Source organism: Rhamphochromis sp. 'chilingali', assembly GCF_963969265.1.
Source record: "Rhamphochromis sp. 'chilingali' genome assembly, chromosome: 15".
Classification (NCBI taxonomy): domain Eukaryota; kingdom Metazoa; phylum Chordata; class Actinopteri; order Cichliformes; family Cichlidae; genus Rhamphochromis; species Rhamphochromis sp. 'chilingali'.
In genome coordinates, this window is record NC_137942.1 from 23,758,236 (window position 1) to 23,774,140 (window position 15,905).

Below are 15,905 nucleotides of genomic sequence, written 5' to 3' on the forward strand. Positions count from 1 at the left end.
CCACCTAGCATAATGTGTGTTAATAGACCATTCACTTAAGACAGATTCTTGAACTTATACTGGTCATAAAAAGCAAATAAAGCAAGACATCTGCAGGATGAGACTGCAGAGCAGGTGCTGTTTTCTTTGCAAACGTGGCCTTGTTATCGCTTTAATGTCGTTGTAATGTGCAGTGTTTAGCAGGCGGAGACGCCAAGCATGCCCATAGATTAACAAAAGGAATGCACAAACATAAGGCTGTGTCTGACAAGAGCATATTTGTTGGTCATTATCATAACCTGCAGATTTCCACCGATGTAATTTAAAGCTTTAGAGGATTTAAGGCTGAGTAATCTTCAGAGATTTCCCTTGATGCCTTTACTGCCTGACACTAGTGATTTGCTCTTACTCCACACCTACTGTAAGAAATGCATTTTCTAATTCATACTGAATCTCAAGGTCAAGTACTGCAGTCTTTAAAATGCAGTATATGTCTAGGTATACCATATATGAGCATATTTGCATATCTATACACGAGTGTCTGCTGGCTTATAGGTTGTGTTTGCAATGTTTTTAACTGGTACTGAGCAAATATGCTGAATGGGAGTGCATTGATGCATGCATGTGTGTTTGTGAAGCAGTTTTCTCAGTAATTTCATCCCCTTTATCAGCTATTTCAACTTTCTTTCCTTTAAAGATTAGCCGGTTGTCTAATTTGTAGGAATAAAAGAGTTTTACCTGTAGTTCAAAATGTTCAGTTGTGCTAAACCAATAGATACTGAAACACACAGGTGAGTATATACACACAGGTTAGCTGTGACTTAAGATTTATAATGTGTGTATTTTTGGATTTTATGTGCATTTTCATATAAAATATATCCTCACACATATTACTGTTATTCATATTATTTATAAAGAAATTCATCTAGTTTATAAATGACATAATTTTATATAAAAGCCTCAGTAAAGGTGAATGGGACACATCACATTCTTATTCCCTTTGTCTTCCACCCTATCCCAACATCCTTTTCTGTCACACCATCCCCCTGCAAGTCCTCCTTTGCTATATCTATGATCACTACACAATTACCACATCTTTTCGGAGGTCTTTCTTTATTTCCTTCTGACTGGCAGCTCTATACTCAACATCTTTTCTCCACTATATCCACAAACTCTTCTCTGCACATGTCCAAACCATGTCAGCCTTGCCTCTCCAAACTGCCCAACCTGAGCTTGTCCCTCTGATTTGTTCTTTTCTAATCCTGTCCATTCTGGTCACTCCAAATGAAATTTTTAACATCTGCAGCTCTGCCAGACGTTTTCTTTAATTGTCAGCAGCACTGTCTCTAAATCAAAACATGATATCCCAGCAGGTCTCACTATTATCTTGTAAACTTTCTTTTTCACTGTTGTTGCCGTCGTTCTGTCACAAATCAGCCCTGACACTCGTCTCCACCCGCTCCACCCTGCCTGCACTCTCCTTTTCACCTCTCCTCTTAACTTAACTTCAACAAATCTTCCCAGTACCTCCATTATGTGATCAACTTTTTGATCAAAACCCATTTAAATTCTTTAAATATCTAAAGATAAATTGTGATGCCATTTTTAGCCCCTGTGATGGACTGGCGACCTGTGTTTGGTGTGTACTTCTGTTGTAACACTGTGTTATACATAACCTATGTGTTACTGAGCTTCCCTCAAGTCTAGATAACACTTGAACTATTTACCACTTACAGAAATCTAAAGTTTAAAATGTCTTAGGTGAAAAAAGTACCGAGAGGTCAAACATGCTGCAACTTAAGAAAACACCATCAAAATCGAAAAATGCTGCGAAAACGTACAAACAACATCAAGTGTTGCCGAAGTGACTGTTAAAGGCTAATGGCAAACATGTACACTACCAGTCAAAAGTTTGGACACACATTCTCATTTAATGTGTTTTCTTTATTTTTACTACTATCTACGTTGTAGATACAAACTGAAGACATCAAATATATGAAGCAAGGTCTATGGAATTATGTAGAAAGAAAGAAATGATGAATAATTCTAAATCTGTTTTATATTTTAGATTCTTTTGCTTTGTTGACAGCATTGCAAACCCTTGGCCTTCTCTCAGCTTCATGATGTAGTCACCTGAAATGGTTCTCACTTCACAGGTGTGACTTGTCAGGGATCATTTGTGAAATTTCTTGCCTTCATAATGGGGTTTGGACCAGGGAAAAACAACAAACACGAGAGATTTTTGGGGACCAAGAAACACAAGAAATGTACATTAGACCAATCAAATCTGTGCTTTGGTCTGACGAGTCCAAATTTGAGATCTTTGATTCCAACTGTCATGTCTTTGTGCGACGCAGAAAAGGTGAATGGATGGTCTCTACATGCATGGTTCCCACCTTGAAACCTGGAGGAGGAGGTGTTATGGTGTGGGGCTGCTTTGCTGGTGACACTGTTGGAGATTTATTCAAAGTTGAAGACACACTGAACCAGCATGGTTACCACAGCATCCTGCCATCCCATCTGGTTTGCGTTTAGTTGGACCATCATTTATTTTTCAACAGGACAATGACCCCAAACACACCTCCAGGCTGTGTAAGGGCTATTTGACCAAGAAGGAGAGTGATGGACGGCCTGGCCACAGTCACCTGACCTAAACCCAGTCGAGATGGTTTGGTATGAGATGGCGAAAAGGGCCAACAAGCACTCAGCATCTCTGGGCAGACTATTGGAAAACCATTTCATCTGACTACCCCATGAAGCTCATCGACAGAATACCAAGTGTGTGCAAAGCAGTAATCAAAGCAAGGGGTAGCTATTTTGAAGAATCTAAAATATGAAACATGTTTTGAATTGTTTCACACTTTTTTGTTTACTACATAATTCCATATGTGTTCATTCATAGTTTTGATGCCTTCAGTGAGAATCTACAATGTAAATTGTCATGAAAATAAATGAGAAGGTGTGTCCAAACTTTTGACTGGTAGTGTATGTACACTCTTATATGAAGGTGTATCTGATATCCCCGTGTCCTGCATCATCATAATAATATTGGTCCAGGATCAACATTTGTGTTGTTGGGATGTCAATGCGTTGGAATATGGAAGAAAAAGAAAAACCAAATCCATTTGTTTATATAAAACTGTCTGCTAGAAAAAGCTGGTAAGTGTTTTTAAGTGTTGTCTTTATTAATTTATACATATTAGCAAGTTAGCTAACTTCTTGGCTAATGCAAAGTGAACATCCAAACTTCAGGACTCGTGAGTCGCAATGTTGATCCTGCACCAGCACTGATCAGGTTGTGCATTATGCGATTAAAAAACACTTTATCTTGCATCTTTTTCTCTTTCACAAGACTGATGAATCTTCCCCTTTTTTTTTAAGCACATCTCAGTGTCATTCTTGGCATTTCTTGCTTTTTGTGAGATATTTGTGAAATTTCCATTATGTTTTATTCAGCTTCCTACTTTGGTTTGTGTATGTTTTTGCAATCTTTTTCTGTTTGCTGGCGCTTTCTTAGATTGCAGTGCATTCGAATCCCTCAGGGCCATCATAAAAAAAGAGTTGTTGAGATAAAATAAAGTTAAATTTGGTGACTCACAGGCACAGCTCAGAAGAAGAAAACAAGACAAAAAAAGAAAAAGTTTTTTTTGGGGGGGAAACACTCATCTTTTAAATATTTCCATATATCAGCTAAAACATTTAACAATGCTTTGAGCTGACAGATACATCCCTCTGGGGACTGGGAATGTAAAAAAATCTCACAACAATCAGACACTAGTCAAGATGTAAAATCCTAACTCTCATCCATTTTCATGCTTTGTCTTTAGAGAGCTGCAGGACAGGTGTTATATGATGGCAATGTTTGTGGATCTACTCACAGATCACTTATATCACCATCAGAATGAGATAACGTTCCCTCGTGAACTCTCTTCAAGCTTTTTTCATCTCTCAGTATCACTCCCTTCCATTTAAAGAAGAAATTAATTTAAATAACTTCACTGAATGTAAACCAACTGCTGAAGGTAAAATTAGTTCACTGTGATTTTGCCAGCGATCAGGTTACTTGGCGCTACATTCAAATCGTGCTTGGCAGAAACTGTAAACCTCCTTCAGGGAAACCAGTGGCCACAAACACGCTCTCCCAGCTCTCATATAGTTCCAGGTAGACCTCAGTTTAAGATGTTTAGCTTGCTTTTCCCCTAAATCGCTCTATTTCCCCATTTCCAGTACTTTTCTTTAGCAACAATGTGTCCTTTAACATTTCATGTTAGATATACTTCCTCTTTCTCATTCCTTTCGTTATCAACATCCCTTTTTCTGCTTATACAACTCCAGCTCTCACACTTGGACTTTTTTTAAATGAGGAAATGTAACTTTTTGAAAACAGTAAAAGAAAGAAAGAAAAAATTAAAAAGCGAGTTTTTCCCCCCTTTCTCACTCTCCTCTCTCTCTGAATATCTACAGCCTGTCATATCTGGTTGCTGGAACTTATATTGCTTCTGAAGTCACTCTCAGCTATTCCCAGACACCTGTTGCCTGAGTTCACACCATTCATCCAGCCAAGGCTGACACAAGATACTGTGTGAATCAAACACATCACCCCATCTCTCTGCAACACCCTGCACTGTAGCTCATCACCACTCCTAGATGCAATCATATGCCAAGTTTATATATCACAATGGTTTTGTTTATATGTCTTTTTTCTAATTGTTTAATAATGCATGGAAAAACAGTTATTGCTAACCTCATGAAACTAAAAAGTAATGTTTCTCTATCATGGTCGGCACCACATATAAAATACTGGGATGTGAATATTTGGAGATAACCATGTAATGCATCGTGCAAAAGCATATATGCTGGCAATGCTGTTGGCCATTTGCATGAATCAGCAGATTAACCAGTGGTGTCATTGACCTGTGGAGCTGTGGACCCAAATTCAAGACACGGGAGCCAGACTTAAGCGATGGAGAGCAAGCCCTTTATTCAGACCAAAAACAAACTCCATATTCAACATAGTCCAGTAATGTGAAACCAGCAAAAATCCCCGAACACAAGAGCTTGCATGGTGAAGCAACAACAGATCATTTGACAATGGACAAGAGAAAAATGGGACTGAGGAAGTAAAACTAACAGGACACAAGACTAACTGTTACAGTAAAACAGAAATGACACTTATCAAACACAAAAGATCCACGGGAGCACTGGAGAACAAATACAGACCTGTTGAGGCAACTAAACACACAAGAAAATAATAAACTTATAAAAAGGAACTGAAGCTTAAACAAACAAGGCAAGCAATCTAAAGCTTTGCCAAAACTCTCACCTTTATAGGCTATAGCAAACTATTTTAAACCACAGCATGAACCAGTGTGCATAATTGAACCCGTACACTCATAGTGCACTCAAAGAAAAATTATAGTTATAGTATACAAAGCAGGAGACACATTTTCTGAAGTGGATTAAAGAACTAATCAGACTCTCGGATGAGTGAGGGTCACCGACTGTGAGCGCAGAATGAACTGAAAACATTTTGTTTTGTCATTTACAAGCGAGATCATTCTTTAAAAGCCAGCCTCATGAGCTGATATGCGACATCTTTTTAGTTCTAAACACATATAAGAGAAAGGAGACGTTCCATAACTTCCATAACCCCGTGTGCTCAGAAAATCAGTGTCGACGATCAACCTATTGATGCAGATGCACTAAGCTATGTCAGGTAAAGGCTGTGTGCAGGCAGGAGTGGTGGTATGGAGGACACAAAGTTTCGGAGGCAAACGTGAACTCAAACTCCGCTTTATTGCTGGATGGCAAGGCAGAACAGAAAACTAAACAAACTGAGAATACAGATAACTAACTGGCAGGCAGCTGGACAGCCCACAAAGCATAGGATGATGGTAGAGCAAAACACAGACCAATGAAAACACAGGGCTTAAATACACAGAGGGAGCAATCAGTGAATGAGAGACAGGAGGGAAACACAGCTTGGATAAATCAGGGCTAACGAGACTAGGGAAGCAAAACATTAACATGAGACACGGACTTTCAAAATAAAACAGGAAACATAACACAGAGACGCGGGCTTGACAAGGGGACACAGCTGATAGGGGAGACGGCAACTATAGAACACAGAGACATAAACCATAAGACAGAGAACTCTAACAAATAAACCAAAAGAGTAGAAATGATAAATAATATCAAAATCAAAGTTCAATAATAATGAAAACTCAAAACTCTGGATCAACGACCCAGGTCTCCTAACAAGCTACTGTCAAATGGATAATTAGCACGAGCTTGGTCTTTAGTGCATTAACTTATTGGTGAGCTGAATGCTTTCATTACCAAATTGTATGACTTCATTTTACTAGCTGAGGGGTGAATCTTACCCTTTGGGACAGACCAGAACCCACCAACACCTTGTAACAGACGATAATTAATGAACTCAGGATCATCAGACCAGTTCTTATTGGAAGTTCTGTTTTGTTTTGTTTTTTTCTTCAGAATATATCAGAACCACTTGTCCTGAAATTTTCAAACCTTGACCTCGGCAGTGTTGGTCTGATCCACTTTGATACAGATCAGGATATATCAGCCAAAAAATTCAGTGTTGTTTATATAGTGCCAAATTCCAACAACAGATGCCTCATGGTGCTTTTTATTGTAAGGTAAAAACCCAATAATACCGAGAATACCCTGGTGACCGTGGGGAGGAAAAACTCCCATTTAACAGGAAGAAACCTCTGGCAGAACCAGGCGCAGGGAGTGGCAGCCATCTGCTGTGACCGGTTGGGGGTGAGGGGAGGGAGACAGGACAGAAGACACACAGTGGAAGAGAAAAAGGATTGCCATAACATTCTTTGGACAATCTGTCATCTCCGCGCTTTCAACCAAATAAAACATCTGAATGATTTTAGGCATTGTCATTTTGATCATGGATGCTGACATTAACAATTCAAAGTAATTTTCCACCATATCCACGGGACATATTCTTATTTGCATCACAGTAACTTGTTAAGCTCATAACTCGATTCGTAGGTTTTTTTTAAATCTATGGGATGATAATCTTACTCCAGCTTGCTCTGATGGGTGTGCGCCAGAGTCACCAGATAAAATCACTTCCTTTAATACGAAAGATGGTGAATCTCTGAAAATCAGCTGAAGGGTTTTCATCCTCATCTTGTTAAGTCAGCATGACAACTGTTTCAACAAAATTACCATGTTCACTGTGGCCACATGAAAAATAAAAGGGATGAAGGCACAGCTGATGACAACACTGTCACCTCATGGATAGTTCAACAGTCGCTCGATGTGAGAAATTTTATTTTCTCAACTCTCCAGACCAAAAGATAGACGCACAGATGGATATCTGACAGGCACACTCATACATCTTCCACCCTAAATCGCATCCAGGAAAATCCTCTTTTCTTCGATGTAGCTTTTTGTCTCGTCCTTTTCCACCTTCCATCAACCTTTCTTCTCTATCGGTACATCATCCTCCTTTGTGTGTAGAGACAGGTCAATCATTCGTTCACACTTCCAAGTCTCTGGGTATCTTTGTCCAATATCTTCAGACCCTGCAGCAAGGAGTGGTCCTTTACATCTATAAATTTGCAGAAACCTTCTAGGTTTACGGGATGCAGTTCTATAGTTCAAAGGGGGACTGATGATTATTGCGGTGAATAACCAGGTGGATTTTTCTGTCTGTCTATTACACATCTTCTCCCTTTTTCTCCTATTGTCAGATTCACTGCCACTTTTCCCGTCAATCTATCAAATTTTGTCTCACAACTCTGTGTACTTTACTTTTCTTTCTGCATTTCGATGTGAGAGCGAGATGGATGGAAGCACTGCTGAGGCACAGTAATATAACAGTGCACATGGAGGACACATGATGGCTGTTCTCTCCAGCTTTCTCTTTCGCAAACACTCTTAAAGCTTATGTGTGTGCGCGCGTGTCGGGGATGTTACATTTAAAAAAATTGTGTGCCTCTGTCAAGGATTACAAGAGTACTATTATTTGCATATTTATTTCTTAATTCTTTTAATAAAAAAGATTTTTTTTTGGTTGCTTTCAGTCGCTGATGTCATTTATTGACATTCTAACCTAAAACATTTCATTTCCTCACATCAGATTTTTGCACAGTGAAGTATCCTCAAAAGAGGCCTGGATTTGATTTGGATGCAAGTAGCACATAAAAATCTCAAAGGGGGCTTATTAGGTTCCCTTCCAGCCACTGTAGTAGCTTTGCATGATTCATAATTCAATGTAATCCTTATTTGTTTTGTGGTAGGCACTGATGTGACCCTCCAATTCATCCACTGCTTGAAACAAGCTGCTTTAGCTTCCCCATCTTTGGCCGCTTTTCCAAATGACGGCCACTTTCTTTGGATTGGCTGCCACTCTCAGCAAGATTTGTAGCAATAGCAGTATCTGCATATCTCCTCTCTTTGTCTCTCTTAAATTGAATTTTCAGTGCAATCTGAAGCCGGAGCCTTTGGATCACAGAGACTTGTATAAATGCTGAGCTCATTTTTGAAAACTTATGCCATATTAAATGTTACTGTGCGGTGACAACCCAACATATATATTTTCATTAGATGGAGATGACACATTTGTCAAATTGGTTTTGTTAGTGGAGGAAGAAAGAGAATCAGAGGGGGTGGGGAGTTCCAAAAGAATCACAAGGTTATCTAGGACTGAAGGATATTTCAGACAGGCATACCAAGACCCATTCTTAGACCTCTGTGTCATGAACTGGAAAAAGAAGTTGACACTGATGTCATCTGCAGAGTGAGACAGTAGCATGTTATGACACGATATTCATCAGATGACACCAAGATAGGATAACTTCTGGGATGTCAAGGTATTTGAGTTTAGTGTGCATAAGGTCACGTGTCATGTTTTAGGGTGATTTTGCATCCATATATGAACAGTGGATTTAAAAGAAAAATCTAAATGTAATTCAAAGGCTTTTAATTCAAGAGACTTAACAAAAGTATTTAGGAAGCTAAACACCTATTTTCATACACAGTTCTTCTTTTTAGAGCTTCAAATGTGATTGGACAAACTAACATAAATATAATAATCATAACATCTGTTACACCCCGGCCTAGGCAACCGGGGTGCAACGTAGAAAAACAGAAATAAGGAAAATAAAACCACGAAGGCTCTCCACCAAAATACGAAAATATCCCATAACGAAAGCATTGACAAACCCATTCACAACTATTTACAACAAACTATTTATTTACAACACGGGGGGGAGATCGCGACCATGACATCCTGAAACACAAGGCTTAAATACATAGAAGGAGCAATCAGGGAATGGACCACAGGAGGGAAACACAGCTGGGGCAAATTAGACCTGACGAGACAAGGAAAAGTAAACTGAACACACTAAGATAACACAGACTTTCAAAGTAAAACAGGAAATACATGACAGTCACGCAAAAAACAAAACACTGACAACACCGAAACGTAACATTTCCCCCCACCCAAAAATCAAACATGTAACCCCAAGTGAAAAGTTTGATCCAGACAGACAAAGCCGATGAAGGCTGGAGCAGTCCCCCGGACCCTCCAGCAGACGACGAAGGCTGGAGCGGTCCCTCGGACCCTCCAGCGAAGGCGGATGAAGGCTGGAGCGGTCCCTCGGACCCTCCAGCAGAGACGGACGGCTGAAGTGAAGCCAGACGAAGCTGATGAAGGCTGGAGCAGTCCCACTGACCCTCCAGCAGACGACGAAGGCTGGAGCGGTCCCTCGGACCCTCCAGCGAAGGCGGATGAAGGCCGGAGCGGTCCCACGGACCCTCCAGCGACGACAAAGGCTGGGGCGGTCCCACGGACCCTCCCCCCAGCGAAGGCGGATGAAGGCAGATGAAGCTGATGGAGGCTGGAGCGGTCCCACGGACCCTCCAGCAGACGACGAAGGCTGGTGCGGTCCCCCGGACCCTCCAGCAAAGGCGGACGGCTGAAGCGAAGGCAGACGAAGCTGATGAAGGCTGGAGCGGTCCCACGGACCCTCCAGCAGACGACGAAGGCTGGAGCGGTCCCTCGGACCCTCCAGCGAAGGCGGATGAAGGCTGCAGCGGTCCCACGGACCCTCCAGCGAAGGCGGATGAAGGCTGGAGCGGTCCCTTGGACCCTCCAGCGATGGCGGATGAAGGCTGGAGCGGTCCCACGGACCCTCCAGCGACGACAAAGGCTGGGACGGTCCCACGGACCCTCCCCCCAGCGAAGGCGGATGAAGGCAGAAGAAGCTGATGGAGGCTGGAGCGGTCCCATCGACCCTCCAGCAGACCACAAAGGCTGGAGCGGTCCCACGGACCCTCCAGCGAAGGCGGATGAAGGCTGGAGCGGTCCCACGGACCCTCCAGCAGACGACAAAGGCTGGGGCGGTCCCCGGACCCCCCAGCAAAGGCAATCCCGGACGAGCCCCCATATGTTACACCCCGGCTTAGGCAACCGGGGTGCAACGTAGAAAAACAGAAATAAGGAAAATAAAACCACGAAGGCTCTCCACCAAAATCCCAAAACGAAAATATCCCATAACGAAAGCATTGACAAACCCATTCACAACTATTTACAACAAACTATTTATTTACAACACGGGGGGGAGATCGCGACCATGACATCCTGAAACACAAGGCTTAAATACATAGAAGGAGCAATCAGGGAATGGACCACAGGAGGGAAACACAGCTGGGGCAAATTAGACCTGATGAGACAAGGAAACGTAAACTGAACACACTAAGATAACACAGACTTTCAAAGTAAAACAGGAAATACATGACAGTCACGCAAAAAACAAAACACTGACAACACCGAAACGTAACACATCACAAATATCCTTTGCAATCAGTGACAGCCTAGGCATCAAAATAGGAAACTCTTGGGTTGCTTTTGTCTTTGGGTCATTATCCTTTTGCACTGTGAAGCTCTGTCCCATCAGTTTTGCTTCTATTAGCAATCAAATCATCACTAAACACCAGTGACCACCAGTTCCACTGGCAGCCATACACCCCAATGGCACGACATTGCTCCAGATGTCGGGGTATGCTTGTGGGTCATGATTTATTTCTCTTCTCCAGATTTTTCTCTTCCCATCATTCTGGTAAAAGTGCATCTTGGTTTGATGTACCCAAAGAATTAAGATGTTTTCTAACCCTCTTGTTCTGGAGTGTAACCAGTTGTTTGCTGCAATCCCTCTATGTTTCCATTTACAAAGGCATCTCTTGAGTGTAGATTTTCACAAAGACGCTGAGATAATGACACCTACCTCCTCCAGAAGAATATGAAGACAAGAGAGAAAGAGGTCAACCCTTTTTTTTTTTGCAGTACATCCATGCATTTAAAATATGCAGGGAAGCAGATAGTTCGGAGCAAACTTCCTTTTTCCCTATCTCTTTGTACTTACCAGGTTCCCATTGTGACTGCATTATGCTGGCTTACCTGGATTCCCGCTCAAAGGAATTTCACTCAACCCAACTTCTCTTATTAGCATTTCTCGTGTACAGAAGTGCATTTCTCTTTCTTTTCCTCCTGGGATTTCTACCTTATACTTTATCATCTTAGTTGATCTCAAGAATAACCTAATCATGTTTTGCTTAGAATCCTTTTAAAAAGGAGGCCAAAGACATAATCTGAGAGGAAATAATAGTCATAATCTTAAATCCCAACTCAATAATTAGCAGTTTTTTAACGCAAATAACTTACACAAATATTTGATCATGATTTGACTAACAAAGCCAGATAAACTCAGGAGAATCCAATAATGAGCCAAACGAGTTTGCATGATTAAGAGTAGATCCGGTCTGCATGACTGCTGCCAATGAATCAGAGAGGTAGGTTGTAATTTTCCACCTTAATGTGCCATTCTGTGCACAACAACATATCCAAATCCATTTGGAGCAATCTCAAACAAACATTGACAAATGGGAGTCCCATAAGTAAACACGAGCCAAAAATCTTTTTTAATGAAAACGGTGCAGCGGCAAACCAATCATTTGTAGCAGCAGGGCGACTGGAAACATTCAGATGCTGTTCGGGAGGGTGGAGTCTGTGCTGCCATGGTATTGGGACAAAAGAAAAAAGAAAAACTCCCAAAGATTTGTGTTTTGTCTCTAAATGTGAGCCAATGATGAACCTGGTGTCCTGCAGTCTTTGGGGTTTGAGATAAACCCAAACACATAAGGCAAACTCTGGGATTGATCCTTTCTCACATTCGGTCCTTTTGCTTCCACAACATTCAACCCCTCTGTACACCATCTTACATCGAAATTCCTTTCCATCATCTACTGTCAACCTTCTAGCCCTCTACTCCTTCACTAGAGAGAATGCTCTCTTTGCATTCCTCTTTAAATCTCTCCTTTGTCATTACTATTTTAATTTCTGCACTTTCATCACCCACCTTTATCTCCCTCCTGGCTTCAGTTGTCACAACTCCATCAGCTCTCTCTCTGTCTCTCTCTTCTTCCCTCCTCCATCCTGTCACCCTGCTGACTCCTCTTGGCAGGCAACAGCGAGAAGCACCCAGGCAATGAGGGAATCAAGGTAACTCCCTCTGCGGCCCTTTGGCTGGACAAAGTGAGAACTTAACACTGGGATTTTCAGGCTTCTACCGTTCTACCTTTAAAAGCCGGAGAGCAGTCAAATGCTGGAAGTGGAAGCTAAATTGGCTAGTCATTCATATGTATATTAGGTCGTTACCTAGGAATTCTGGAGGGAGGGGAGTGGGGGTGAGTGATTGAGGGGGTGGGGGAGTGGAGTGTTTCAGTTTGCCATCTTAGGGAGAAATCAACACATGTCCTTTGTATGTCCTTTGTTGCTGACATTTATTGATGAAAACAGTACAAAAAACCAACCATTTGTACGCATATTTACAAATAATGATAAAAAGTGAGTGAGTACATTTCAACATTTTCAGCAATCACTCACAATCCTGGCACTGCCACGGTATCTGTCGTCTGCATTTACCACATGTGTACCTGTAGCAGTGAACACATCGCACAGTGGCCTGATTTTTTTTGCATCTGTGTTTGACCTGACACGTGGCCCTTTTTCCAGGGCTCGGTGTGGAGGGTTGTGTCCGAAGCAACTGATCTTTTCTTGCCTTCTTCGCAGCTACATGAGAGCGAGCCAACTCCCTTGCAAGCTCCACCAGGAAGTCCACCCGTCTTTCCTTCGTCCCGGTGCATGCTTGATACAGCACGTGCATTCAGTGCTGCCATGTCAATCATGTTATAAAACACGGCGACTGGCCAGCGCCGTGTTCCTTTGCGGACAGTGTACTCCCGAACCATCTGGTCCATCACATCCACGCCACACTTTGTTTTGTTGTAAAGGGTGACAGTGTTTGGCTTCCTTTTGGTAGTGTTATCAGTCTGAACCACGCTGTGCATGCTGCTAAGAATATAGACTGTCTTCTTCCGTTTGGCCGCATACGCCGTCAGCGTGGCAGCAGAGGTTGAAAACACCTAAGAAATAAGATAAATTGTTATTTCCATAGCCCTTTTACACACAATGAAACACATAAACATAGAACCACAAAAGACCTGCAACATACCTGAGTGGTGAATTCATTGCGATCTGTCTGTCTAGTGGATTGAGGAATTTCCCTGCGAATCTTGTTGACTGTGCCGAGGATGGTGGTTTTCCGTCCAAGAAGTTTTTGCGCAAGTGAAAGCGATGTGAAGAAATTGTCCGTGGTAACATTTCTGCCCTTGTCTAGGAATGGTTCCATCAGCCTCATTACTACATTTTCAGAAAGTCTCTCCCCAGTGGGACGATTGGGGTCCTTGCCAAGATATGGGAAGACATTGCAAATGTACTTGGATTTTAGGTCGCAAGCCACCCAAAACTTGATCCCAAACTTGTCAGGTTTACTTGCAATATACTGCAGGAAACAGCACCGAGTCTTTGATGGGAAAAGCTGTTCATCAACGGTGATATGTAGACCAGGGTTGTAGCACGTGATGCAGTTGGTGACAAATGATCCCCACACACTGGAAATTGCAGCGAACTTATCAGTCTTTGCTCGATCACTGGAGTGTACTAGCAAAAAAACGTAATGGATGGAAGGAGGGATAGAAATTCCTGTCACAATGTTGCAACAAAATTAGATAAAGATGGAGGGAAGAAAAAGGAGAATACACAGCAGCAAGGACAGGGGCAGAGGAATTAAAAGAGAAGGTTATTTTTAGTTTCGAGTTCTCACATAAGATCCTAAACCTGAACATAATAAGGTATTTGTCAGTACCTTCAATTTCATATCATTGCTTTTTGCCACCCTACAAGTAACTGTGACTAGATTACTGATCTCATATCTCAGTTTCCCAGTTTCTGTCAACATGTTGTAACTAAAAATGTATGATTGGAAAAGAAAGAGGTCAGTATCATTTGGGGGCGGTTTAAATCCCACATAAGAAACACCACCAGTAACATTATATAGACTAGGAAGGTCATTGGAGAACTCGATTTAATGCCATTAAAACCTTGTAAGGATTGCAAAGTCATGGTGATGACAGTCTCAGGCAAATATACAAAACATTTCATAATTAGATGGCAAAGATAATAAATCTTTGCCTGTTTAAACACTTTTCTTTCTAAAATAAATACCCAGCATGAAATTGATAGTAGCCTCATAACTACAATATCTTTACAGTAACTGGGATGATAGCACCTGGTGTCCACAGTCGCTCGACAGAGAATACACACCCCTGTTTCTAATGTCTCACTCACACTCCTGCACTCAGCATTCACAATGCATGCACGAGTCCCAAACACACAAACACAGACTTGTTTACGGCTCTTACATGCAGATAGTAGTGCCTAAGCCTTGGACTGTCTTTCTAAAGGTCACTGTGAGCGATTCTTTAGTGGAAACAGCTGTTTCCACAGCTATAAGTACTTCACATCTATAAGTGAGCCTCAGGGACAATTCCTGCACTGAGTGTGCTCTGCTGGGCTGGAGATGTAATACCTGCCACTGCCTGAGTGATCAACAGCAGCGTGGTCCTCTTGCAGGTTCTTTCTCTGCACTGTTCACTGTGGAGGTGTACTTCTCTGCAAATTTTATTCAGAATACTGTTCAATTTTCTTTTCCTTAATTCATATCTTAACTTCAGAAAACTGATTTTAGAAAATCTAACAATTAACGATTCACAAAGCCCCTCCCTTAGAAAGGAAGTAACGAGGTATGAATCAGCAGCCTGGGTAAGCCACAGCAGTTTCTTCTAAAAGTGAGATTCATGCCTCTGCATTAAATCTACATTGTAGGTATATAGCATCCGCAAACCCTTCTGAAACCCTAGCTAGCTTTGATTGACCCACTGTGGACATATTGTTGGCTTCTGTCAGTTCCTGGCCGCCTGTTCTTCTGATTCGATTTTCCAAATCAATGGAAAGAGAATGGATAAACTAGTGTTTACTGGGAACTAAAAGCGCTATATAAATGCAATCCATTATTATTATTATTATCATTAAGTACTGTTTTGGCAGCAAAACTGCAAAGCAACACCCCCAGCATTGGTATAAATGCTGGAAACATCGTAGGGGCTACATCGATTCAAAGCAGAAGTATAAATCACACATAAGCAAAAGGAATGTAGGCCATACAGAGTTAAAAGTACCAAGGATGGGGACTTTTTTTTGAGAAACTTTTAACTTGGCTCTTTTTCATGTCTGAAATCTTCTCTCATGTATCCTCTTTTTTACATTGGATTTAGGAATGTTTGCTTTGGGCCCAATATACCCTTTATGGAAATATATTCTTCTTTTTTTCCCCACTATATATTCTAGATAACCAAACTAGTATTGTTAAGTATCCTGTTTGCACCTACCTCATGGGCTTATATTAGCATAATTAGCTAACGTTTACAGCCAACTCAAGGGGCTAATGTTAGCTTAATTAGCTAGCTAGCCACATGAC

General features: G+C 41.6%; 2 protein-coding genes across 3 annotated transcripts in view; one reads left to right on the top strand and one right to left on the bottom strand.

Moving 5' to 3' along the window:
• Positions 1–15,905, top strand: part of pvalb6 (parvalbumin 6) — a 63,026-nt gene that overhangs the window by 34,344 nt on the left and 12,777 nt on the right. The window lies entirely within an intron of this gene.
• LOC308411344 (uncharacterized protein) lies at positions 7,441–14,004 on the bottom strand (the record flags this gene model as incomplete). The annotated part of the gene is made up of 3 exons (XM_080905229.1): positions 13,542–14,004; positions 13,089–13,452; positions 7,441–7,550 (listed from the first exon to the last, which is right to left on the bottom strand). Exons 1-3 carry the CDS (start codon positions 13,725–13,727, stop codon positions 7,441–7,443), a joined length of 660 nt encoding a protein of 219 aa, XP_080761355.1. The 5' UTR covers positions 13,728–14,004.